At 42.3% G+C, this 26866-nt stretch overlaps 1 protein-coding gene across 2 annotated transcripts; it reads right to left on the bottom strand.

Annotated features, from left to right (window-relative positions):
• Nucleotides 1-1083: 1083 nt before the first annotated feature.
• Nucleotides 1084-26631, bottom strand: LOC139753441 (trypsin-1-like). 2 transcript variants are annotated; one of them, XM_071669950.1, is made up of 13 exons: nucleotides 25873-26631; nucleotides 14754-14797; nucleotides 13723-13829; nucleotides 11940-12052; nucleotides 11492-11604; nucleotides 10350-10465; nucleotides 9563-9586; nucleotides 8505-8673; nucleotides 7687-7780; nucleotides 4268-4451; nucleotides 3321-3463; nucleotides 2653-2782; nucleotides 1084-1355 (listed from the first exon to the last, which is right to left on the bottom strand). In XM_071669950.1, exons 1-13 carry the CDS (start codon nucleotides 25906-25908, stop codon nucleotides 1288-1290), a joined length of 1341 nt encoding a protein of 446 aa, XP_071526051.1. In that variant the 5' UTR covers nucleotides 25909-26631; the 3' UTR covers nucleotides 1084-1287. The 2 variants fall into 2 exon arrangements, with proteins under 2 accessions (XP_071526051.1, XP_071526050.1); XM_071669949.1 differs by lacking the exon at nucleotides 25873-26631 and adding an exon at nucleotides 15646-15797.
• Between the last annotated feature and the right edge of the window lie 235 nt (nucleotides 26632-26866).

Raw genomic sequence — 26866 nt, 5'->3', positions numbered from 1 at the left:
GATGGGGTTGTTAGGGAGGTAAATGCAAGAGTTTTGGAAAGAGGGGCAAGTATGAAGTCTGTTGGGGATGAGAGAGCTTGGGAAGTGAGTCAGTTGTTGTTCGCTGATGATACAGCGCTGGTGGCTGATTCATGTGAGAAACTGCAGAAGCTGGTGACTGAGTTTGGTAAAGTGTGTGGAAGAAGAAAGTTAAGAGTAAATGTGAATAAGAGCAAGGTTATTAGGTACAGTAGGGTTGAGGGTCAAGTCAATTGGGAGGTGAGTTTGAATGGAGAAAAACTGGAGGAAGTGAAGTGTTTTAGATATCTGGGAGTGGATCTGGCAGCGGATGGAACCATGGAAGCGGAAGTGGATCATAGGGTGGGGGAGGGGGCGAAAATTCTGGGGGCCTTGAAGAATGTGTGGAAGTCGAGAACATTATCTCGGAAAGCAAAAATGGGTATGTTTGAAGGAATAGTGGTTCCAACAATGTTGTATGGTTGCGAGGCGTGGGCTATGGATAGAGTTGTGCGCAGGAGGATGGATGTGCTGGAAATGAGATGTTTGAGGACAATGTGTGGTGTGAGGTGGTTTGATCGAGTGAGTAACGTAAGGGTAAGAGAGATGTGTGGAAATAAAAAGAGCGTGGTTGAGAGAGCAGAAGAGGGTGTTTTGAAGTGGTTTGGGCACATGGAGAGAATGAGTGAGGAAAGATTGACCAAGAGGATATATGTGTCGGAGGTGGAGGGAACGAGGAGAAGAGGGAGACCAAATTGGAGGTGGAAAGATGGAGTGAAAAAGATTTTGTGTGATCGGGGCCTGAACATGCAGGAGGGTGAAAGGAGGGCAAGGAATAGAGTGAATTGGAGCGATGTGGTATACCGGGGTTGACGTGCTGTCAGTGGATTGAATCAAGGCATGTGAAGCGTCTGGGGTAAACCATGGAAAGCTGTGTAGGTATGTATATTTGCGTGTGTGGACGTATGTATATACATGTGTATGGGGGGGGTTGGGCCATTTCTTTCGTCTGTTTCCTTGCGCTACCTCGCAAACGCGGGAGACAGCGACAAAGTATAAAAAAAAAAAAAAAAAAAAAAAATATTAAATCTGAAGAAAGTTTTCAGGATGCATTTTTTATACAAGTGATATACATATATATATATATATGCAAAATCATGCAAATGATCTTTATTTCTTTGAGAAACTGAGCAGACAATACAAATCATCAACTATGAAAGAATATTGGAGCTGAAAATATCAGAGCTCCCAGCCTCTCTTTGGTAGTCCTCTGTCATGGGAAAATTGGCCTCAAGCTGAAGTGGGAGGCGTGCAGGGGGTAGCATCATTTGTTTTCTCATCAATCCAGTTCAAAAATTCTGAGGAGAAACATGTGTCTAGAACTACACTTTTCCCTTACATGTCAATTACATATTATTACATATTATTGTATATATATATATATATATATATATATATATATATATATATATATATTTTTTTTTTTTTTTGCTTTGTCGCTGTCTCCCGCGTTTGCGAGGTAGCGCAAGGAAACAGACGAAAGAAATGGCCCAACCCACCCCCATACACATGTATATACATACGTCCACACACGCAAATATACATACCTACACAGCTTTCCATGGTTTACCCCAGACGCTTCACATGCCCTGATTCAATCCACTGACAGCACGTCAACCCCAGTATACCACATCAATCCAATTCACTCTATTCCTTGCCCTCCTTTCACCCTCCTGCATGTTCAGGCCCCGATCACACAAAATCTTTTTCACTCCATCTTTCCACCTCCAATTTGGTCTCCCACTTCTCCTCGTTCCCTCCACCTCCGACACATATATCCTCTTGGTCAATCTTTCCTCACTCATTCTCTCCATGTGCCCAAACCATTTCAAAACACCCTCTTCTGCTCTCTCAACCACGCTCTTTTTATTTCCAAACATCTCTTACCCTTACGTTACTTACTCGATCAAACCACCTCACACCACACATTGTCCTCAAACATCTCATTTCCAGCACATCCATCCTCCTGCGCACAACTCTGTCCATAGCCCACGCCTCGCAACCATGCAACATTGTTGGAACCACTATTCCTTCAAACATACCCACTTTTGCTTTCCGAGATAATGTTCTCGACTTCCACACATTCTTCAAGGCTCCCAGGATTTTCTCCCCCTCCCTATGATCCACTTCCGCTTCCATGGTTCCATCCGCTGCCAGATCCACTCCCAGATATCTAAAACACTTTACTTCCTCCAGTTTTTCTCAATTCAAACTTGCCTCCCAATTGACTTGACCCTCAACCCTACTGCACCTAATTACCTTGCTCTTATTCACATTTACTCTTAACTTTCTTCTTTCACACACTTTACCAAACTCAGTCACCAGCTTCTGCAGTTTCTCACATGAATCAGCCACCAGCGCTGTATCATCAGCGAACAACAACTGACTCACTTCCCAAGCTCTCTCATCCCCAACAGACTTCATACTTGCCCCTCTTTCCAAAACTCTTGCATTCACCTCCATAACAACCCCATCCATAAACATATGTAGGTTTGCGGCAGGGGTGTGTGATGTCTCCATCACGGTATCAATGACTAAAGTCATAAAACTAACAACAACGCCACAAAAACATTCCTACTACTGTCAGTGACTTACTGGAGAGTCTAGCATAGACGCCAGGGAAGTTGGGCTGGGCGCATCCTTCACCCCAAGACACTACGCCGATCTGTATCATATGACTCTGGCTGCCGTCACCGGGAGTGAAAAGGGGACCGCCAGAGTCTCCCTGAGGAGGAAGGTGTTTATATCAGTATACCATAAATATTTGGTCTCATTTGTTAGCAATGGTGGTAGGAATACTCGAGTGAGTCACCTTGAGCCACACACGTATGTAAATATTCTTTTAAATATCATGCATGTTTAATGACTTATCTGTGGGAATAAGGCAGGTACCGTATGGCCAACGTAAGTGATTTATCAACAACACGTAGTGTTGTAGTTCACAGTAACCAATGCGCCATCCTCACAGGATTGTATTGTTGTCTTCATCCCTACGACAATGATGTTGCTACATCTTACATCCACCAAAGACGCCATACATTGTTTTTGCATACGAAGTATGAAGACTTTAAGAGGTGTCATGCAAAGGTGTGATTGGATTAACTTGCTTTTGGAATAACAGAAGCACCCACAACTGTGTAAGTACTTTAACTTCTGAAGTTATTAATGGGTTGTAACATGATGTTTTATCGAACTGTTATTCTGTGTGTTACATATACTATCGACAGTGTAAACCAAGTGTGTATAAAGAATGTGGCAGTTACCTGGCAGGAGTCCTTGCCACCCTCGTCCAGGCCAGCGCACAACATTTGATCGGTTATGGCATCTGCAGAGTACTTGGTTTCGCATTCAAGATTGCTGATGACTGGTACAGTCACTTCGTACAACTTCGTCGTCTGTGGCCCATCTGCCACAAGCAATACATTCCTTATTAACATTAAATATTCACGTCATACGAGTCTAACAGACCTCACAGTTGCCTTACCAGTATACAGCACAAGCATGATAACTACCTTACTACCATACAACATATCCAGCGAAATAATGCAGGCTGGCTGGTATATCCAATATGCATCACTGTTAGGTACGATCTCCTGGCAATGTTTAGCCATAGGAGACGCTTCCTCTGATCATGTCATGACTGAGCTACGGAGAAACTAAACCTGCTTGTAACGTAAGAGAAGATGGAAGAGTAAATCATTTAAGATAATAATACACTGTCAAAATATGCTGACCTGAAGTTAATGATAGGCATGAACCGTCAATAACTTGAGGGGTGATTAACTTATATGAATAACGTGAGGTAAAACTAGAACTGACTTGACCGGACTCTGAAATAGGACTTTCACCAAAAGAAGCTTGGTTGCTAACTGACCTATGGGGTTAGTGATCCCTGACCAGCACGACAGAAGAAACTGGCCAACGACCGACTTAAGGAAACCCGACCTTATGAATCTGGAGAATTTGACCAATGAGTGTAACCTTAAAAGGCTGACCTACGACTCCCGGTTAACCTGAAAGGAGAGGTTGGTTGGCCCTTCGGGAGCTGATGAACTGGAAAGCCCACAACTCGCTAGATAAGACCCTGACTCATCATGATTGACGACTTAGAGGCGCTGAGCCATGGCTAGCCACTGAGAGACTGAATGTCAATAGCCAGAAGAAGGGCTGGTATGTGACTGACCTGACGAAAGGCTGAGTTATGACTGACCTTCTACAATAGACCCCCAGCCAGTGACTGTGGCATCAACACCCGTATAATCATCATCGTCATCCACGGGAAGGCAGACAGGGGCTATCTTGTTATCGCTGGGGAATACAATAGGTTCTTTCAGCCTCATCAGTGCTACGTCGTTGTCAAAGGTGTCCGGATCGTAATCTTCATGCCAGATAATCTGAGGGGAGAAAAAGGACGACAATCAGTGCCATAGCAAATGTTCATAAGATATCGTTACTGAGGAGAGAGATTTGCATTGCAGTGTGTGTGTGTGTGTGTGTGTGTGTGTGGAAATGGTAATCTTGGTTACTACCAAGGGCGAGGTTGGTGGGTGGAGATTGTCGAGCATGGCCATCTCAAATGGTTTTCAGCAGAGGGATGGCAAAAGGCGTTTGGCAAACTCAGGGACGTAAACAAAAGTAGGGTAGCAGGCTAGCTACCTCGCTAAAGCAGGGAGTAGCGATACCGTTTCCTGTGGGGCGGGTTAGCGCCAGGATGAAGGCAAGCAAGAGGGTACGTTTATTGACAACGCGACAGAAAATTCCTTTAGCGAGGCGAGAGATGCGCAAGAGAGACTCCAACACAATCATTAGCCAAGCAACAAGTGACTTGCGATAACTCCGTAAGCCATCGACACTGGAATGACATGGATGCATGACACAGCCTTTAAGGCCCACTGAAATACCAAAGGAATCAGAATCAGAATCAGAATCCTCCTCCTGGGTTATGAACAAGGAAGACAAGAGTTCAATAGATCATCTCACAAGATCAGTTAATAGGAAGAGCCAGGATGAGGGGTTTCTTTCATGGTTAATAGTTTAGTAGAGCACTTACGGTTAGGTGGGGAAAAAAACACACGAAAAGATTCGTATCATATCTGCAACGTAACATTTAGGATAGGTACGCACAACTTTCTGGAGCTGTGAAAGGGCAATGGGGTAGTTGGTGGAGGTTCCTTGGTTTGGTAGACTGAAAAAGAAAACGGATCTGATTTAAGGTCATCAGCGTCTACATTACAGTAACCTCCATTTTCTACAAGGTAGAAATTTCTTGCTTTTCACCTCGCTCTCGTCTCGCGCAATGCCACATCTAAAAAAAAAAAAAAAGACTCGGACATCACAGACTTGATTCACTCTCACGTATATTTCACACCACTCAAGCTCGCCCACATGCAAGAGTATTATTATAAACGCCCTCAATTGCATTCAAAGTCTCAACTGTACAATGTATGGAGTCAAAAGCTCCATAGAGTGTCTTTCTATTTATTCTATCCTGTATCTTTTTCTAAATAATTTCTAAAAATTTCTCAGCTTTTATCTCTAATGCAAAAATCTGATTTCATCCTATTTCTTTCCTCTACTCTACCTTCGTCCTAGCGAATAGCAGGTCTGCCGATCTTTTAAAAAAACACAATCAAACACTACCCTACAGAGGCCTTTCCAGCTATGACAAGAAACACCATTCCAGTACACTTCTTACAGTTACCTCCAACTCTTACTTCCAGTTACTTTTATACAGTGGAACAATGTCACTGCCTTCAACCAATCAACAGCCACCGAATCACCTTTCCATACACCTTCCAGATCCAATCCACGCGTATTTCACTTCCACCTCTTCACCATATATCTCAACACTTCCTTCATACCTCCAGCCTTCCTGTTCGGGAAGAGACTTTATTCATCTTCACATATCCTTCTCCTGTAATGGCTTCCTCTCCCTTAAAAATCACTTGTTCTTATCTCTTATCTTAGTATTCTGTTTTAATAGGCGCGTCTCTTTGCACCATCTTCCCAAGTCAAATCAGTCAGTTGCCATCTCAGGCAATCTTCTTTCTGTTAACTTGTCTCACTTCTCTCACTTATTTACCTTGCTATATATAGGACAGTTTATTATACATTCCCTATCAAATTCGGATGACTTTTTCATCCAATGTCCTCATTTACTTTCTCTTCACCTCACAACCTTAAATGTTTCGCATCGCCCACCACACCCTCAACACCAGCTTCTCCTCAAACATCTCTTAAAAGTCATGTTTCTCATCTTTTCATTTCTCTTCTTCAGCAGTACAATCCTTCCCATTTTTCTAGGCGTCATACTTCCCGTCCAAATACCGTCTACACGACTATTGTTATTGTTTGACAGATCCTCTTCTTCCAACCCCGACTCGGGAGGATCATTATGCACGCCATCTGTTACTATTCCTTTCCCCCACTCAGTCTTCCTCCTCTTGTCAGGGGGGCCATGTGTACTCACGAATGTCTTCATGCTCAAACTGTGGATTTCCAACACAAGTCTGACGCTGCTGCACACAATCTACGTCACATTTTACAACTATTGGCATCCAGGATCCCGAGCCGACTTAACACTCCTCCATCTGTCGTCGTATAACCCCTGGCTCTACATATACTGTCCTCTCAGATTCTCTTCATAAGGGCATCCTTATCGTTTTTTTTTTTTTTCTCTTATCGTTCACGTTACATATGCAGGTCACTACGTTCTTAGCGCCTCACGCCTCAATGACACATTGAAAACGGACGTCTTTTCATACCAGGCATCATGTATAATTCATGACCAAAGCCGGCCTTCTCACGCCTAACTACAAGTGTCGTTTTGCAGACCTGATTTCAACAGTCTTCACTCATTTGACTTACAAATCACCCTGCCATTTAGTCTTGTCTCACATGAACCTAAATGATCTTTCTTCTTAGAAGTATCTTAAAACATTCCTCGTCTTACATTCATCATCTATTACTCTCTCACTCCATTCGCAAATGTAAACCTGCAACTCGTTGTCGAAAGCGACTGAAGGCACGTCTGCTTTGTCAAAGACCACACGTGCATTTTGCGGGATAGATGTTTTCGCAGAGGTGGGGGATCCATTGCCTTATTCTCGCAGGCTGCCAAAAGGGAGAAGGTACGGTCAACTCCCAGAGATAGACGTGATACCCCTTTTTTTTTTTTTACCTCCTCTCAATCGTAAGTCATCCCCTTCGTAGGGTTTCTACTATCCATGTTGCTTCATGGTTTCTTTCACCAATCAGTAACCTTCAACTCTCAAATCATCTTATAGTTCAGGGAAATTTCTCCAAAGACATATCTTTATCCTCTCCAGAGCCATCTTACACTGGGACACCACATATATACTTATCACAAAAGTTATTCCTATAACGAAGCTCTGATGGTATCTTGATCACTCTAGCCTCTTTCTCCTTCTCGCACTGATATGCTTCAACAACTGATTTAATGGGGCTAAGGTAAGGAGGCATATTCTCCTGACATCATCAAGGCTGCCAAATGGTCACTGGGTTAGTAATGTTATAACCTCCCTTCCTCCCTCCCACTCAAGGGACTTCATCTCCCGGGGACAACAGACCCTTACACCCGTAGACAATGAAATCACTCGAATCTCTTACCTCAACCACCGTTCGGCGTTCTGTGACAGTAGTCTCTTGGTCGTTTAACCAGTTGTGCTCACCGATCACTACCTTCAAAACATCGGGGCTCACACTGTAGGGATACATAGGATACTGCTTAGCGACCATGAAATCCTTACCCATGTTTATAACCTAAGTTATCAACACAACAGTACCTGCATCTTCAATGAGTTATACACAGACTCAAGGTGTGGAAGATTTTCTTTTTATACATCAAACAACAATTTACGACCAGGCTCTCAGGATTCGAATATGGGTCATGTGAATGACAGGACGCTCTGATGGTGTTGATTTAGCGACTACGGCGGACCGCGAATACGGTAGGCCGATCCTTAACCCATTAGGTCACACAATGTAATGAGAAATCTCAATGGAACGTACGTTGGCCCGAGATACAGTATGAATCATGTACATGTGTATATATGTATATGTCTGTGTATATATATATGTATACGTTGAAATGTATAGGTACGTATATGTGCGTGGGTGGACATGAATGTATATAAACGTGTATGTGGGTGGGTTGAGCCATTCTTTCGTCTGTTTCCTTGCGCTACCTCACTAACGCGGGAGACAGCGACAAAGTATAATATATATATATATATATATATATATATATATATATATATATATATATATATATATATATATATATATATGTATATATATATATATATATATATATATATATATATATATATATATATATATACACACACACACACACACACACACAGTTTATCGTGAAAGGCGAAGTATCAGTAAAACAATATAGAAAAATAAATTGTGTAACTTACTCAAAGACACAGTGAGCGGCAGTGAGGATCCACTGGTGGGATATTATGGTACCGCCACAAACTGGCACCAGGGCCTCTATGGGTACCAGCGCCACTTGCCAAGGGTAATCATGCTTTCTAGTCGGGGCGCCACCCACAATTCGCAGCTCGGTGTTCGGCACACCACAAGCTACAAAGCAAACACACCAGAGCAACTGTTCATTCGCTGTAAACTTCGAAACCACGCACACCCACAAAAGAGCTTCTCGAGCAATTCAATTTTGACAATTCAACCTCAACAGAAATTTCAGTGTCCTCTGTACTCGTGAAAAAAAAATATTATTCTTGGGCTATTACGTAATTATGCTCTTAAGTGTGTCTGAACTACAAACATACTTCCGATTCCCATTGTATTCTTGATTTGAATCACTAGCTTATCCCTGAGGAACGGGAAGTAAGAATATGAGTTGAGGAAGAGTAGTTCAGGAGCAAGGGGGATAGAAACCCTTCCTTGTAAACGAGCAGGTGGAGGAGCCAAGAAAGGATATATTCTCAGAGGCATAGGCTGGGGTATCCAAATGTACGTGGTTGCGATGTGGACGACAGGAAGGGAGAAGGTGCAAAAGGATAGAGGATTCCGAGAGACGAATGCATAGAATTGAGGAGGCTTCGAGCTATCGAGGCCGAAACATTCAGAACGGCGAGACGAAGTGGACTGTTGTAGTATATGGGGGGCGACGTGCTATCTGTGGGCTGAACAAGGGTATATAAAGCAGCCAAGATCAGCCATGAGATAGGTTGTGGGTCTTGGCAATGGATGATAGGTTAGCTCTAGTGCATGATAGGTAGCTCTAGTTTCATCACAACATACATGAAAGCTAGAAATTGGATGTGTGCTAATGAGCCAATTGTTCTCTTTTTCCTCTAGACGTTGCCTGAATAAAGGTGGGAAAGTAATTAGATATAAAGAGCAGATCATTCATCAAAATATCAGCGATTTCGATGCTATTCAAGTAGTATGTGGTTTTCCCAAAGCCATCTAACCCTAAATATCCAACCATAGTCTTGGTAATACTCACTGCATTTAGGGGCTTCCCCTGGATCTGAAAAAATTAAAACAGAAGGATTAATGGCAAGACTCGGGATCTTAAAACAAAACGATTTTAAAAATAATGGTTAGATTTTATATTCTCGTCAGAAGGCATTCTTTTTTTTTAATTTCATTTATCCTAATCATTTATTTGATATCTCATTCTCATTTAGTGATTATCATTAAACTCCTATAGAGATACCAGCTCTGTGAGGCTCCCATGATAACTCAAGACATGAAGTGATACCAGCTCTGAGACTCCCAATTACCAACTCAAGAGATCCTCGAAGTGATGCCAGCTCTCTTGCTTTCGAAGTGATACCAGCTCTGAGATCCTCGAAGTGTACCAACTCTTGAGGACTCCCTAAGTCATACCAACTCCTTAAGATTTCCAAAGTGATATCATATTTCTTAGACCAAGTGGTACCATCTATGTGAAACTTTCGAGTAATAACAAACCTGTGAGATGCCCAAGCAATGCTAACTCTTGACTCCTGAAGTGTGACAAACTCTTTTGTTACTGTCCGGCACAGGGAGTAGCTCTTTTTGTTATCTATTTATCATGTTTGTGGGTGAATCTCTCTGCAAATATGAGTACGTGCTCATGGAAACTGGTCAAATCAGTTACCAATATAATGAGGAAATGGTGTCGTATCGCCGATGGGAGGCTAATGTGGCAGATGAAAGGCCTTGGTGTATGTTCCTGATGTAGGGTCATCAACTGTGTTGTGCGCCACACCGCTGGTGGTGGTGGACTGTGTACAAGAGGAACTCACTTGTGACGATCACCCTGCAGCTGAAGCCAGTGTCCCTCTTCTTCTTGTCTGTTTGGAACTTGATTGTCAGTTCATCAGTCGTGCCAGTCTGCGTGATGAAAGCGTTTCCGCAGAACCTATGATAAAGCACCAGCTACGTTAGGACACAATGCACAGTTTAGAGTATGTATATATCTGCCCTACCTGTAACTTGTTGGTTGGCCAAAACTTAAAAAAGATTCAAGAGAAGTGTCGAAATATGTCTTATTATTTGTCCGGATTAGAATCCTCCACGTTCAAGTTACAGTCTGGAGCAGGAAAAGACAGGGAGTTTATTACTCTATTTACTATATGCGCCAGGTACGCTTATCGCTGCTCAATTGACCTTTGGCTGCCCATCGCTGCTGGTATGACTGGGTTCACCAATTTACCCATCCCAACCTCTCTTTGGAAGTTTACAGTACTCAGTTCTACAAGAAGAAAATATATGACCCTCCTTCCTCAGGTATCACAAAAAGAATACATATGAATGCAAGCATCATAAGACCAGCATGTCCTATATAGGCTGTTTATCATAGTGGAAGAAGAGCAGAAACTCTTGGATTAATGTGGTAGGAGAAGAAAGACAGAATTATCAAAGAGGAAGTCCTGTAAAGTTCTCGTATAGCTAGGGATGCGCATATGATATCCTTCTGGCGTTTACAACTAATTATTTGTCAGGTCTATGCTTCAACTTATGTATGGTACTAATACGAACCACTCTAAATTGGTAAATCATTCCATATGTTCACAGTCCTCTTGAACCAATAGTACTTAAGCCTCATTCGAGGCAAAACGGTTACCCACGAGTCTGCATCCATTACAACGAGTGAAAGCAGACGAATCAGCTCGTTAGTTCCGAGATGATCGAAGCTTCTAATGATCTTGAATACTTGTATTGGATCACCTCTTAACCCTCTCTTTTCTAAGCCAAATAAGTTCAATTCGTTTGGTCGGCTCTCATAGGTTTTGTGATCGAAACTGAACACACTACTCAAGATGGGGACGTACCAGCAAATTGCAAAGAGTAAGGATATTTTTTCTTAAGACAATTTCGAAAAACATACCAATGAATGCTTTTTTGAAAATCTAAAAATGACATGAAGTTTTTCTTTCATTATTACCTGCTTTTATCTCCACCTTCGAATTTGATCCTGAGGAAGTCGTCTACACAACCAGCACTGCTCTTGAGCTTGAAGACTGGACACTCAACAGTAAATGTAGCCTCTGCATTAGCCTGTGAGAGAGACCACATCATTCACACTTTGACGCAGCTTATAAAAACGACATCATATTCCAGCATTTTCGTTACTGGTGAGAGTTGCTCATAGATACATTACAGGATGATTAAAACTCTTAAAAAAGAGAAAAGATCAGTTTCCAGTATCTTTCGTACATTGTAGGTCTACATAGACGTTATGCTTTCGTACATTGTAGGTCTATGTATTCGTTATGCCATATAGGTCTACGACTCTACGTAGACGTTCTATTCACAATGCCACAGATGTGGAACGAATGCTTCATAGTTAAGTCTGCAACGTATGCGAGCCCAAGCTAAACCTTAACACTTACTATGAACTTCCTTATGCACTTCTCATTATTGGGGTACTTCTCCGGGTAATCTTCAGATGTGAATGTATACGTTTCGCCAGGAGACACATTGTATGTAGTGCAATCATCCGCATCTGTAACAGAGGTAAGACGGAGAGGTCTTGGAATGAATACATTAAGATATTACACGATTGTACAGCAGCGTGGGAGGGAAGAGAATTCAGTGTGGAGATATTCCTCAGTATTAGAATGTGTGAAGATTTGGTGTGGTCAGGCTAGACTGAAAAACAATGACAAAAAAGTGGTTGGTCAACTACTTCACAGCCGCCAGCCATGCTCAAGTTACTGGCAATGGCTTCATCTACAAAACATTTAAAACTCTACAGTGAAGTTCCCCAAGGAACAATCTTTTCTCCAACCCATTTCAATCTCTCCCTACACGCCCTCCCACTAACTCTGACAAAACTCAACATGAAGGTCCTTTGTGCAAGCAAACTACCTCACAGTCACATCACAGCACCTTGATATCACTGTAGGTACATGAAAGATACATCATAACATTACACAATTGGAACGATGGCTCACCCAGACCAGAATGTCTTTATTTCCAAAGAAGTCTTCAGGTTTTGTTTGTTTCTTTGACCCCAGATAGACACGAATCCAGCTCACGTCCTCCAGTCACCTTAGATGGACCGTCTTTTCTTATCTTGGTGACACACACACACACACGACATGCACTCCCCACACCAACAACCAACACAAAAGTAACACAAAAATTAAATGCTCTCAGAACATTAAATGGCTCCAGATTTGGACAAGAATTAGTATCCCTCAATACCCTAAACAAATATTTCATCTACTCTTTAAAATATGACTTGCTTTTCCACACTATCAAAAGCAAATATAACAAAGTAGCAAATCACTCAGAATAAGTTTACCTCAGCAATCACCGGCTGCAAACACTCAGCACCTTCACAATGATACAAGAACCTTCCCATTACCGTCCCACCTCAAGATGCTCGGCACTTCAATCATATTCCGCAGTACTAGACCACTCCTACCCAAACAAATGTATATAACGCACCATCAACTCGTAATCAGAAGTGAAAAACCTTACCCTTGCCTCATTTCAATATCCTGTATACTCTCAGATCCCCCTTTCCCCAAACAAACATAACACTGAAAAACCACATACACACTGAGGTAATGTGACTAGCCTAACACTAAATAACCGACCTTCCAACTCGGCCTTAAATTCCAAATCGCCAGAAGTACAACCATCTCAAATCACACTCCCCAGACAAATGAGAGTCACATTCTCCCGCAAACGCGCTACACCAACATCACTACACGACTACAAACACCATTTCATGATATCTTAGGATCTTTCATGCCTACCATAAAACTACCATAAAGCACTTGCTGTTCAACTGCCCCCGCACTTTCCGCACACACATCACAACACTGGTATGGTCTCTGGTCCCGTTCGTTGGACGTGGCCAGCTTCCCGAGGGTTTCTCATGATATAAAGGGGGCTCTTAGGCCAGGAGGGTAACGTGTGTGTATATTTCTTTCTTACCATTGGGAAATGAAACGCTTCAAGTTCGGGAACTTGTAGTGTTTCATTTCCTTGTGGTAAGGAAGGAATTATTTGATCACGCGCTCAAGTGATCTCTTCCAATATATATATATATATATATATACTTTCATACATGTTCGCTATTTCCTTCGTGAGCGAGGTAGCGTCCAGATCAGATGACTGATCCTCAGAGAGAAGAAAACAAACTAGCTATCATGCTCTCACCTTTCCTGGGTTGAACACGCAGTGAATCAACTTGCGCACGATAATGCCATCGATCACCCAAACGTTGGACAGAAGCCTCAGACGCACTGGAAGCTGCCAGGAAGGTCCTGCAAAGGCCAGAGATATTGTAGTTACGTACATGACCGCCAGGTGTACGGCCGATTCACCCAGGACCCGCCACAGGCACACACACACACACACACACACACACACACACAGAAAAAAAGGGATATCTTGAAACTTAATAACATAACTCTTGCATATCTATGATCCTAGGTTATATCGATACATATCTATAATCATACAGCAGGTTATATAACTAGCATATATCTATAATTGTACGGTAGGTTATATCACTGGTATATATCTATCATCATACAGCAGGTTATATCACTGGTATATATCTATCATCATACAGCAGGTTATATCACTGGTATATATCTATAATTCTACAGAAGGATGCTACACCTTTTTTTTCAGTGTCGGTAAAAACGTGGGACGTGTTTAGTGTACATCACCTTTTCAGACATAATGTCCTACAGAACTTAACTTTTCGCTGGGGTCTACTGAACGGATGCTTCAGCCTGGGTATAGGAAATAAGGAGAAGTCTAGGACGAAGAGCTTCCAAAAAATAAGCGAATTACAGCACAGTCACAATCCATAAGTTTCTTTACATTTCTGGCTGGAATTAAATCAATGCCCAAGTTGAAGAAAAACCAGACGAACGGTCATACGATAGTTTAAGTCTGGTCCAATCACTGTCAACAACAGCGAAACACTTAAAAGCTAATTTCAGAGTTGTGCTCATACGTTTTGTACAAGGGGCTGCGTTCGAGGAGGAGTAAGTACACTCCACAGTCATCCTCCGAGCGATTCCCAAACATATGGGCTTTTTTCTTTTTTTCCTTGAACGATGACTTTTCGACTTCCTTACAGCCAGTTGTTGGGAGAGGCGGCGGGCGTCCCAGACTCAAGAGAAGACTTACCTCTTCTGTCGACTAAGATATCAACCAACTCGATCAAGACTGACCTGTTCCCGTTGACGACATTCGCCTCGCTGCCACTCCACACACACTGGAAACACAAGACACAAGACTTAGGACTCCACTTTCTTAAACATGTTTTCGTTATTTCACTTAAGACAATCTAGTGTATTACCATCATTCAAGGGCACAATGTTGTACTTTAAAACGGTGTTATGATACAGTAGGCAAGATATCAGCTGCACTCCACAAAGCATACAGTCGCTTGAAAAGTGTACCATAGAGGATGCTTCATAGTGAGCAAAACGTTATGCAAAGTCTGTATCAGTGTAAGAAGTATAGTGTTTAGTTCCTGCTTTTAAGAGTAAAGCTAAGCTTTGAACAGTCGTGTTGCGTCAGACCCAGTGAGATTGGATTGAATTAATAAAAGTAAGGCACTAGAGCATCTAACGCTATTCAGCGCTGTTAATACAGTTTAGAAATATTCTTAAGAAATTGATTTTAACTCAAACAATTAACCAATTTCAGTTCTGATAGAACAAGAAGGGAAGAACGAAAAGTATAAGATAGAGAATAGCCTACATGTGTTCGTGCGAGAGCTCAAGACTCATCTTTACAGTATGGTTAAACCCACGTACCAGGGAAAGGAAAATCCCCACTGCCATAGCTCAAGCCATCACTGCTCCGCACACAACCCCCTCTACCGCGTTAAGGTCCATGTAGATCGGCGGTCAAACCCAGTGAGGATGGAAGTCATAGGATAATAAAAGTGTTGGGGGAATCACATCCCTTGTGTGCTTCGGCATTTACTCTGCCTCGAAATCGCTTTAAAGGAACACATTCCAGTGTGGGGACGTAGCTAAAAACATCGTTCACTAAGATGGGCATCCTGTACCAAACTTAGTACAAGGTGGGAGCCTACCACCTCTCTGGTCTTACCAGTATGGAGACAGCCAACGCTAGCACAGCGAGGTGCATCTTGGATGACCTAGGGTGAGGAGACGTGGCTGACGTCTGTCTGGTAGGCGGTTGCTGGAACTGGTGCTGGCTCGGGCGAGTGGTGCCACAGGGAGCCACTGACGCTGGATCTGGCTGGGGCGTCTCTGTGCCGAGCTTTATAGTGGTCATGCTAACAGGTGTTTAAGTCATCAAACCCCCTCCCTTTTCCCCCCCTTTCTCCACCTCTCTCTCTCTCTCTCTCTCTCTCTGTATATCTATCTACCCATCTTTTCCAGACTGGCGAAGAATAAGTACCCCTAGTGTAATGGGATGGAATGGCTTCACTTCTGTTATCTAAGAATTAGACAATTGGAACCTGGGCATAACGTGTGTAGACTTACCCTACGAGGAATAAACACGAACACTGGAATAAGGAATAGCTTACTGGAGGGAGGAAAAGTACTGAAGATCAACAGGAGTACAGGAACAATGGAATGGCAGTGTCACATCACTGGGTATGGGGATACAGTTGAAAAGCAAGTAGCATCACGAGTCTGGGCCCATTTGGTTCCATTCCACGCGAATACAAAACAAAATATTAAAGGTTTCTATAGACTATTTGGAATATATATACAATTTCTCCACGGAAAATACAGCAGGCTGTAAAATAAAAACACGAAGTTTTCAAAAACAATTGTGAAAGATGAATGATTGGTTAAAAGTGAGGTATTCTTAGTACGTAAACATAGTTTTTCTTTTATCAAATTACGATTCACGAATGTAAAACATACAACACTGTGCGTAGGTTTGTGCTCAGTGAATAATTGTGGTTACGAGGAGAGTTGCATGTGTGTTACAACGTCGACTCTGCATACCAAATTTCACTACTGGTAGATGAATGTAGTCATAGGACGTATCTTTAGGCAGTTATATATTACCCCAATTGGTTTGTGAACAATGCTTACTGGAAAGCTAGGAAGACTTTATATGCTTCTTGTAACAAAAATATGACAAATAATGGTAAGTAAATGTTTTGTGTTGCCCTATTCTCCCAACTTAGCTAATCTAAGACGATGTTCTAATAAGCAGTGCTTGTAATGTTGCTCTCCTGTACAATAACAAAATCAGCAAGACTTTAATAAATAGTAGGCCAAATTGTGCAACACTTGGGAATATTTACGCCGTCAAATGCATGTAAATATATTCATACTGGCCAGACCGGTAAAACTGTAATGGAGAGGTGTTATTGGAACAGTCATTCAGTACGCAGGGATAACCACAAATATGCGACCGCTAATGTCATGAAAATGGTTCGTCCTATAGATCTTGAAAATCCCATTATTGTAATTATACACCTCTGCTGATATGCCACAAGCAACATCATTGTCTTAATTGCTAGTGCTAAGAACTTGATTTGTCCTTAATTTTAAAGTCCATCTAGCATTAACAAAATCATTTCGAGACAATTGACAAAACAGAAAACAAAACTGTTGTTCAAAGACACACCCAGCTCCCCAGGTCAACTCCTGCCACCTGAACCTCCTTTAATCACTCTCCCTTACAATGGTTATGGCCAGCCAAAGAAGACAGTGCTCGGTCTATAAAGACTGGTGTTAAACGGCGGGAATCTAATGTGAGGTTGGGATTTAGAATACTTTAAAGTTTTGACACCTGATGAGGTGGACTGTCTGCATGAAACATGTGTCATGTTTAAAAAATCACATGTTCAATAGAATTGTATGAACTCCAACTGAAGTGAGATTTCACCTTCATACTATCATGGACAAGCGGTTTCGGTGCATTACACGTGACAGAGTGAGTGTGAACGAATGTGGCCTTTTTTGTCTTTTCCTAGCGCTACCTCGCGCGCACGCGGGGAGAGGGAGCTGCCATTTCATGTGTGGCGGGGTGGCGGCGAGAATAGATTAAGGCAGCATGCATGAATATGCACTTGTGTATATATGTTTATGGCTGTGTATGTACATGTATATATAATTTGAAATGTATAGGTATGTATATGCGCGTGTGTGGGCGTTTTATATACATATGTATGTGGGTGGGTTGGGCCATTCTTTCGTCTGTATCCTTGCGCTACCTCGCTAACGCGGGAAACAGCGACAAATTTATCAATAAATATTTGAATGGAGAAAAACTGGAGGAAGTGAAGTGTTTTAGATATCTGGGAGTGGATCTGGCAGCGGATGGAACCATGGAAGCGGAAGTGTATCATAGGGTGGGGGAGGGGGCGAAAATCCTGGGGGCCTTGAAGAATGTGTGGAAGTCGAGAACATTATCTCGGAAAGCAAAAATGGGTATGTTTGAAGGAATAGTGGTTCCAACAATGTTGTATGGTTGCGAGGCGTGGGCTATGGATAGAGTTGTGCGCAGGAGGATGGATGTGCTGGAAATGAGATGTTTGAGGACAATGTGTGGTGTGAGGTGGTTTGATCGAGTGAGTAACGTAAGGGTAAGAGAGATGTGTGGAAATATAAAGAGCGTGGTTGAGAGAGCAGAAGAGGGTGTTTTGAAGTGGTTTGGGCACATAGAGAGGATGAGTGAGGAAAGATTGACCAAGAGGATATATGTGTCGGAGGTGGAGGGAACAAGGAGAAGAGGGAGACCAAATTGGAGGTGGAAAGATGGAGTGAAAAGGATTTTGTGTGATCGGGGCCTGAACATGCAGGAGGGTGAAAGGAGGGCAAGGAATAGAGTGAATTGGAGCGATGTGGTATACCGGGGTTGACGTGCTGTCAGTGGATTGAAGCAAGGCATGTGAAGCGTCTGGGGTAAACCATGGAAAGCTGTGTAGGTATGTATATTTGCGTGTGTGGACGTATGTATATGCATGTGTGTGGGGGGGGGGGGCATTTCTTTCGTCTGTTTCCTTGCGCTACCTCGCAAACGCGGGAGACAGCGACAAAGTATGATAAATAAAAAAATAATATTAAATAATATTACAAGGTCACAGTAATGTGCGTGATTTAGCATATGCATAAAACCGCGAGGAAAATGAAACACGATTAGTTCCCAATTGCACTTTCGTGTAATGACCACATCGTCACGGAAGATACAAGGAAGAGACGTTGCTAAGACGTCAAGCGTTACTGGATGGTGGTCTTCGGGGCAGGCATCACCCCTGTCAAAATTCTTATGTGAACAGGAAAGAAAACGATTTACAAATTTTGTCCACGACAAAGATATCCAGTTTCTATAGACCTTCACTAATGGTATTAGAATTCTTCTGAGTATTTGACAGAAGATTCAATGATATTTCTCGTGGTCCTTTTTATATGATCTTTCGATTAGATGGGAAAATCGAAACTTCTAACAACTGTTTACTCTATTTCATTCAGACACAAGAACAGTTGTGTCTACAAACACTAAAAACATGAATAAATCTAAAAATATGAACCAATTATCTATCACACGCACAATTTTCTTCATACATACCTTCTCAATTGCATTATAATACCGTAAGAATCCACGACATACCAAACCATTGTCTTAAATGGATCACGAAAAGATAACCACAGCTTCAAGTGTCTCAGCAGCAGCCGATACAAGAACCACAAGACGAATTCAGACCCTAACGGGAGTCCGTCCAGACACACAATAACCTCCTCTCCTCACCCACTCAGCTACTAAGTCGCCAACATTTTCAAATCTTAAATCACATGTACAAATATTCCATTTGTTGTGGACCACACTACGGCTAAATTAACAAACGTTATTCATAACAATTTGCATACATAAAAGGGAGACACGGAAACACCAATAGATCGACGTAATATTGTCCATTGCACGCCTTATTTTCCGTGGCTCATACGTGGCAGACAGAGTTGCCACTTCTTCGCTGCCCACAATGCCATATCTGCTCCACAGGACATGGCAGATGTCTAAGCCTATAGCATAAGCAAATACGTTTGCCACTTCTTGTGTTGATAATACATTTGTTGATGCTGCTACTTCCATTCTCACTTTTGTTTATGTTGCTACTGTTACTGATGCCTGTGGTAATACTGCTACTGCTGAAGCTACCACTGTGTGTGTTAAAATTGCTTTTAATGACTTTTCTTTTTTGACCCGAGACTCTTCCTGTTGTTATGTGTTCCTGTTAACGCTCTGGTGCTCCTGTTGACGCTTTGGTGTTTCTATCTACGATCCTATATCATTGCTGATTGTAAATGCATCAATTGTCCTACTGATAAGAATGTTTAAATAAATTCCAATGCTCCTATTGATGTGGTGTTTCGGCTCTTATTCATTTATTTTGCTGTTATTGCTGTTCGTAAACCTTTTTCCACAAATGGCGATGTTCCTTTTATCAACGCTTCTTTGATTTTCTTGGTATTATCAATGATCGTTCCTTTTTTCAATCGTGGCTGCTGATTGTTTTGCAGTTAAAATGGTCTCTTAATGTTCCTTGATCATGCTACTGCTGCTGCTGCTGTTGCTCTAGTGTTACTTTAAGATACACCGATGCCGTTGCTCGCGGAATTCCTGTCACTGGTACTACTTTCACTGAAAATCCTCTGTGGAGTCACACTGTGGGGGATATGGGCAAAGAAAAATGAAGAGCTTAATTCGGTGTCATTCGTGTTTTTCTGGAGGCTAGGAGTCATTTCTGCGTCATTGGCCACAAATATCAAATCATCATTTTCATGCGTTCGTGTGAAATTTTTGGGAAAGCTTTCGATTAAGTGTGAAATACGTCTAATATATTTGCAGATCTGCTGAGGCTTGAGCAATTTGCTGAAAAGGCTTTCAATGATACGCACGACATTAAGTCATATATATATATATTTTTTTTTTTTTTTTTTTTTTTATACTTTGTCGCTGTCTCCCGCGTTTGCGAGGTAGCGCAAGGAAACAGACGAAAGAAATGGCCCCCCCCCCCATACACATGTACATACACACGTCCACACACGCAAATATACATACCTACACAGCTTTCCATGGTTTACCCCAGACGCTTCACATGCCTTGCTTCAATCCACTGACAGCACGTCAACCCCTGTATACCACATGACTCCAATTCACTCTATTTCTTGCCCTCCTTTCACCCTCCTGCATGTTCAGGCCCCGATCACACAAAATCTTTTTCACTCCATCTTTCCACCTCCAATTTGGTCTCCCTCTTCTCCTCGTTCCCTCCACCTCCGACACATATATCCTCTTGGTCAATCTCTCCTCACTCATTCTCTCCATGTGCCCAAACCATTTCAAAACACCCTCTTCTGCTCTCTCAACCACGCTCTTTTTATTTCCACACATCTCTCTTACCCTTACGTTACTTACTCGCTCAAACCACCTCACACCACACATTGTCCTCAAACATCTCATTTCCAGCACATCCATCCTCCTGCGCACATCTCTATCCATAGCCCACGCCTCGCAACCATACAGCATTGTTGGTACCACTATTCCCTCAAACATACCCATTTTTGCTTTCCGAGATAATGTTCTCGACTTCCACACATTTTTCAAGGCTCCCAAAATTTTCGCCCCCTCCCCCACCCTATGATCCACTTCCGCTTCCATGGTTCCATCCGCTGACAGATCCACTCCCAGATATCTAAAACACTTCACTTCCTCCAGTTTTTCTCCATTCAAACTCACCTCCCAATTGACTTGACCCTCACCCCTACTGTACCTAATAACCTTGCTCTTATTCACATTTACTCTCAACTTTCTTCTTCCACACACTTTACCAAACTCAGTCACCAGCTTCTGCAGTTTCTCACATGAATCAGCCACCAGCGCTGTATCATCAGCGAACAACAATTGACTCACTTCCCAAGCTCTCTCATCCCCAACAGACTTCATACTTGCCCCTCTTTCCAGGACTCTTGCATTTACATATATATATATATATATATGTATGTAGCATTTATGGATCTGGAGAAGGCATACGATAGAGTTGATAGAGATGCTCTGTGGAAGGTATTAAGAATATATGGTGTGGGAGGAAAGTTGTTAGAAGCAGTGAAAAGTTTTTATCGAGGATATAAGGCATGTGTACGTTTAGGAAGAGAGGAAAGTGATCGGTTCTCAGTGAATGTAGGTTTGCGGCAGGGGTGTGTGATGTCTCTATGGTTGTTTAATTTGTTTATGGATGGGGTTGTTAGGGAGGTAAATGCAAGAGTTTTGGAAAGAGGGGCAAGTATGAAGTCTGTTGGGGATGAGAGAGCTTGGGAAGTGAGTCAGTTGTTGTTCGCTGATGATACAGCGCTGGTGGCTGATTCATGTGAGAAACTGCAGAAGCTGGTGACTGAGTTTGGTAAAGTGTGTGGAAGAAGAAAGTTAAGAGTAAATGTGAATAAGAGCAAGGTTATTAGGTACAGTAGGGTTGAGGGTCAAGTCAATTGGGAGGTGAGTTTGAATGGAGAAAAACTGGAGGAAGTGAAGTGTTTTAGATATCTGGGAGTGGATCTGGCAGCGGATGGAACCATGGAAGCGGAAGTGGATCATAGGGTGGGGGAGGGGGCGAAAATTCTGGGGGCCTTGAAGAATGTGTGGAAGTCGAGAACATTATCTCGGAAAGCAAAAATGGGTATGTTTGAAGGAATAGTAGTTCCAACAATGTTGTATGGTTGCGAGGCGTGGGCTATGGATAGAGTTGTGCGCAGGAGGATGGATGTGCTGGAAATGAGATGTTTGAGGACAATGTGTGGTGTGAGGTGGTTTGATCGAGTGAGTAACGTAAGGGTAAGAGAGATGTGTGGAAATAAAAAGAGCGTGGTTGAGAGAGCAGAAGAGGGTGTTTTGAAGTGGTTAGGGCACATGGAGAGGATGAGTGAGGAAAGATTGACCAAGAGGATATATGTGTCGGAGGTGGAGGGAGCAAGGAGAAGAGGGAAACCAAATTGGAGGTGGAAAGATGGAGTGAAAAAGATTTTGTGTGATCGGGGCCTGAACATGCAGGAGGGTGAAAGGAGGGCAAGGAATAGAGTGAATTGGAGCGATGTGGTATACCGGGGTTGACGTGCTGTCAGTGGATTGAATCAAGGCATGTGAAGCGTCTGGGGTAAACCATGGAAAGCTGTGTAGGTATGTATATTTGCGTGTGTGGACGTATGTATATACATGTGTATGGGGGTGGGTTGGGCCATTTCTTTCGTCTGTTTCCTTGCGCTACCTCGCAAACGCGGGAGACAGCGACAAAGTATAAAAAAAAAATATATATATATTTATATATATATATATATATATATATATATATATATATATATATATATATATATATATATATATACATGGCACTGGCTACACCAGCTGTGTGGATTAAGATATAAGTAATGTTGCTTTGACATATTGTGCAACACCAATGAACATTGCGATGATCTTCCGTTTATTTACAAAACCTCGTAGAATGTAAGAACACCAACAAAGCTCTGGTAGGGGAAGGACACACGCCAGGCTATGAGGTCGTCAAATGCATGACTTCGCTACACACTCTGGCACTATACGCGACCACACGTAGAGAGTTAAAGACTTAGAAAGTGATTTGTTATGTATGAAGGTAAGCAGGAGTCGTATGTACTTGAATAAATGATAGTTTGAAACGGTTGTTTTAGATATTTTACATTAATGATTATTCTAGATGACAGACAACCCATCCCGATATATCGAACTGCCACAGCATTCGAGTTCGATGTCCTCTGGATCATTTTTAAACCAGCCATGAGACCCTCTGATTAATCATTTTACGCTCCAGCCCACCCAGTCATTACGTACCGTCCCAGCTAAATCACTGCCCGAGTAATCTGGATCATTAATGATACACTAAATTTCGAATCTCCCTTCTGCTTGATTACGTGCCTCCATTAAACACAGTGGCTCAGTATTCAAACCCATCAACAGCAATTTACGTATTGACACAAATTACTACTTTTTTTTCCGTTTTCTATCAATATTTGGTTTTATCGAGTTTCTAGCCAAATCTTGTAGTAACTTGGTCTATCCTCCTCTAGCCTCGTGCGACGCCTCCTGTTTTTCGCTCCCCTGACTGTAGGCTCTCATCATCTCTCACACCAGCTCTTGCTTGTGACGAGAACCGTGCTGAACTCATCCTCTTTTAGCGAGTTCCTCCCTTAGCTTGCCTCAGCATCCATACATCTCTATATCATTAACTACCTTCGTTGGTCGCCCCTTTATGATGCCTGTTGGTGTGTGATTCGCTCTCATACAATGGTATCGTGAATCCAAGAGCTTTTCCATCTTCACTCACCCATCTGTGTTTGTAGGCATGATCGGCACCACAGACCTTTTTCCTTCCTCATTGATTCCAACAGTTTCATTTACATTGGATGCCGTGAATTTTCTCTTCCTTTTTCTTTTATTCATTTTCTCCCGTCTGTATAGTGTCTCTGAAATTTTTCCTAGTCTACCCTTGTTCTGTCTTATTATTCTAAATACATCCTTTTAGATTTCCTAATACCTGCCACAGTGGAGGGTAAACCTTAAGACTTCCTCTCTGTATTCCACTCATTTTAAATGTCAGCTTTGGAAACCGTCGCCACGTCCTTCCTCAACAGGACTTTATATCCTACTCATCCTTGTTCATCTCGTCCCCCTCGAGTTACCTTAATCATGCCTCTGGTGTAGAATGTGTTAACGATATTCCTTTCCTCTTCAAGTGCTATTCGTTCCAGTATGGATGATCTGGTTGAGCCAGAACAACCACATCCAATCTACTTCTCTCCGGCTTACGTTTCGTTACTTCATCCAAGCCAGTTAAAGTGAGGTTGTGTAATCATCACTTCATCTGTTTATCTATTTGTCTATGTAAATGATTGATAGATATTCTAATTCCATGGTTCCAGGATCACTTCTACGGGGCTCCTCCAGATTCAAGCTGCTTTACAATAATTAGCAGGGAAGTGTTAGACTCTTTGAGATGGAGAAGTATCACAAACGAAGACAGCCGCTGAGGGGGAGACTTTTCATGTGCAGATTGGAGCCTGGCGAAGTCGCTCGCTAGAGGTCGCCTTCGTCAGTGGACGGAAAGGAGTACAGTGTAGTCGAGGACCTTCTCATTTCTAGGGAATCCATCATCGACCTGCTCCTGCATGGAGTTCAGCATCGAAGCTGCTGGAAACCCATAAAAGGAGTGTTGGGTTTATATATATATATATATATATATATATATATATATATATATATATATATATATATTGGAGCGATGTGGTATACAGGGGTTGACGTGCTGTCAGTGGATTGAATCAAGGCATGTGAAGCGTCTGGGGTAAACCATGGAAAGCTGTGTAGGTATGTATATTTGCGTGTGTGGACGTGTGTATATACATGTGTATGGGGGGGGGGGGCCATTTCTTTCGTCTGTTTCCTCGCGCTACCTCGCAAACGCGGGAGACAGCGACAAAGTATAAAAAAAAAAAAAAAAAAAAAAAAAAAATATATATATATATATATATATATATATATATATATATATATATATATATATATATATATATATATATGAATCACATGTTTACCAAATGGCGTCCTAGCTTAATCTCTTCGATGTATATCAACTGACTTATATTTCTCTCTTTTTGTCTCCCCTGATGATGTGATTATTACCCGAACGTGCACTTGGGAACTTTTCGTGTTTCATTTTCCCCTAGGACTCATAGGAATATATATATATATATATATATATATATATATATATATATATATATATATATATATATATATATATATCCCTGGGGATAGGGGAGAAAGAATACTTCCCACGTATTCCCTGCGTGTCGTAGAAGGCGACTAAAAGGAGAGGGAGCGGGTGGCTGGAAATCCTCCCCTCTCATTTTTCTCAATTTTCCAAAAGAAGGAACAGAGAAGGGGGCCTGGTGAGGATATTCCCTCAAAGGCCCAGTCCTCTGTTCTTAACGCTACCTTGCTAATGCGGGAAATGGCGAATAGTACGAAAGAAAGAAATATATATATAATCAGCCACCAGAGTTATATCATCGGCGAACAGCAACCGACTCACTTCCCAGGCCCTCTCATCCCCCAACAGACTGTATACTCGCACCTCTCTCCAAAAAATTGGGTTTACCTCCCTAACCGCCCCAACCATAAACAAATAAAACAACCGTGGGGACATCACATACCCCTGCTGCATACCGACCTTCACTAGGAACCAATCACTCTCCTCTCTTCCTACTCGCACACATGCCTTACATCCTTGGTAAAACCTTTTCACTGCTTCTAACAGCTTACCTCCCACACCATGCAAGGTTGAAAACTATGGCACATTTTCCTTTATCCATTATCTCATGTAAGGTTTCTATTTGCCGTACAATTTTTCGGTGGTCTTCTTAAGTTTCTTCGTAACTAACTTCTTCCATCTTCAGGCTGGATCTGATGGTTTTGTCGTGGGTGGCGACTTATATACGATTCTGGTGGATCGGGTGGAGACAAGTGGGCGGAGCTTATCGGCTAAGATGATCGCTCATTGGCTGCTTGGTTGGTAAGGCTTATGTGGCATTTTGAGAATGGTAGGATTTGAAAATCATCGACTTACGTGTTTATTGTCGGTGGTTTTGTGATGATGTAAATTGCCTCTAGGAACAAGAGACGGCGAGGGTCTTGTTCTCTGTCGATGATCTTACTGTTCTCGTCCAGGTCAAGCTTGTTGTGTCAGGCGGGAGTTATGTAGAGTGGCGCGATGGCGTCTTGGTGAGCATACCATTTGTCCATGCGTCACTCACATGCTTCGGATACGTCTGTGTTAGTGTGGCCCCCTTGTTCATTAGGACTTGTGTCACGCGTTCAAGCTCCTGGTGGGCGTCTTTCCAAGTAGAGCAGTGGGAGAGGGCTCTCTTGACGTAGGCGCTGATGGTGAAGCGCAGGTACCTTCTAGGGCACTCACTTTCTCCATTCAGGCAGAGTCCTTTGTACGGCAAAGAGAAACCGTACATAAGAAAATGAATAAAGGAGAAACTGCCATAGTTTTCAACCTCGTACGTCTCCAAGAATATATATATATATATATATATATATATATATATATATATATATATATATATATATATATATATATATATATTTCTTTTCTTTTTCTTTCAAACTATTCGCCATTTCCCGCATTAGCGAGGTAGCGTTAAGAACAGAGGACTGGGCCTTTGAGGGAATACCCTCACCTGGCCCAATTCTCTGTTCCTTCTTTTGGAAAATTAAAAAAAACGAGAGGGGAGGATTTCCAGCCACCCGC

Source organism: Panulirus ornatus, chromosome 14 (assembly GCF_036320965.1).
Source record: "Panulirus ornatus isolate Po-2019 chromosome 14, ASM3632096v1, whole genome shotgun sequence".
NCBI classification, from domain to species: Eukaryota; Metazoa; Arthropoda; class Malacostraca; order Decapoda; family Palinuridae; genus Panulirus; species Panulirus ornatus.
This window is presented reverse-complemented; position numbering and strand designations above follow the sequence as displayed.

What these genes read in the sequence shown, in the direction of transcription:
- LOC139753441 (XM_071669949.1), bottom strand. Translation starts at nt 15,684, where the DNA reads ATGCACCTCGCTGTGCTAGCGTTGGCTGTCTCCATACTG. An exon ending in GCGTGTTCAACCCAGGAAAG is followed by an intron (nt 12,053 to 13,722) that starts GTGAGAGCATGA and finishes CCTCTGTTACAG; the next exon opens with ATGCGGATGATTGCACTACA. An exon ending in GTGGCAAGGACTCCTGCCAG is followed by an intron (nt 2,783 to 3,320) that starts GTAACTGCCACA and finishes CTTCCTCCTCAG; the next exon opens with GGAGACTCTGGCGGTCCCCT.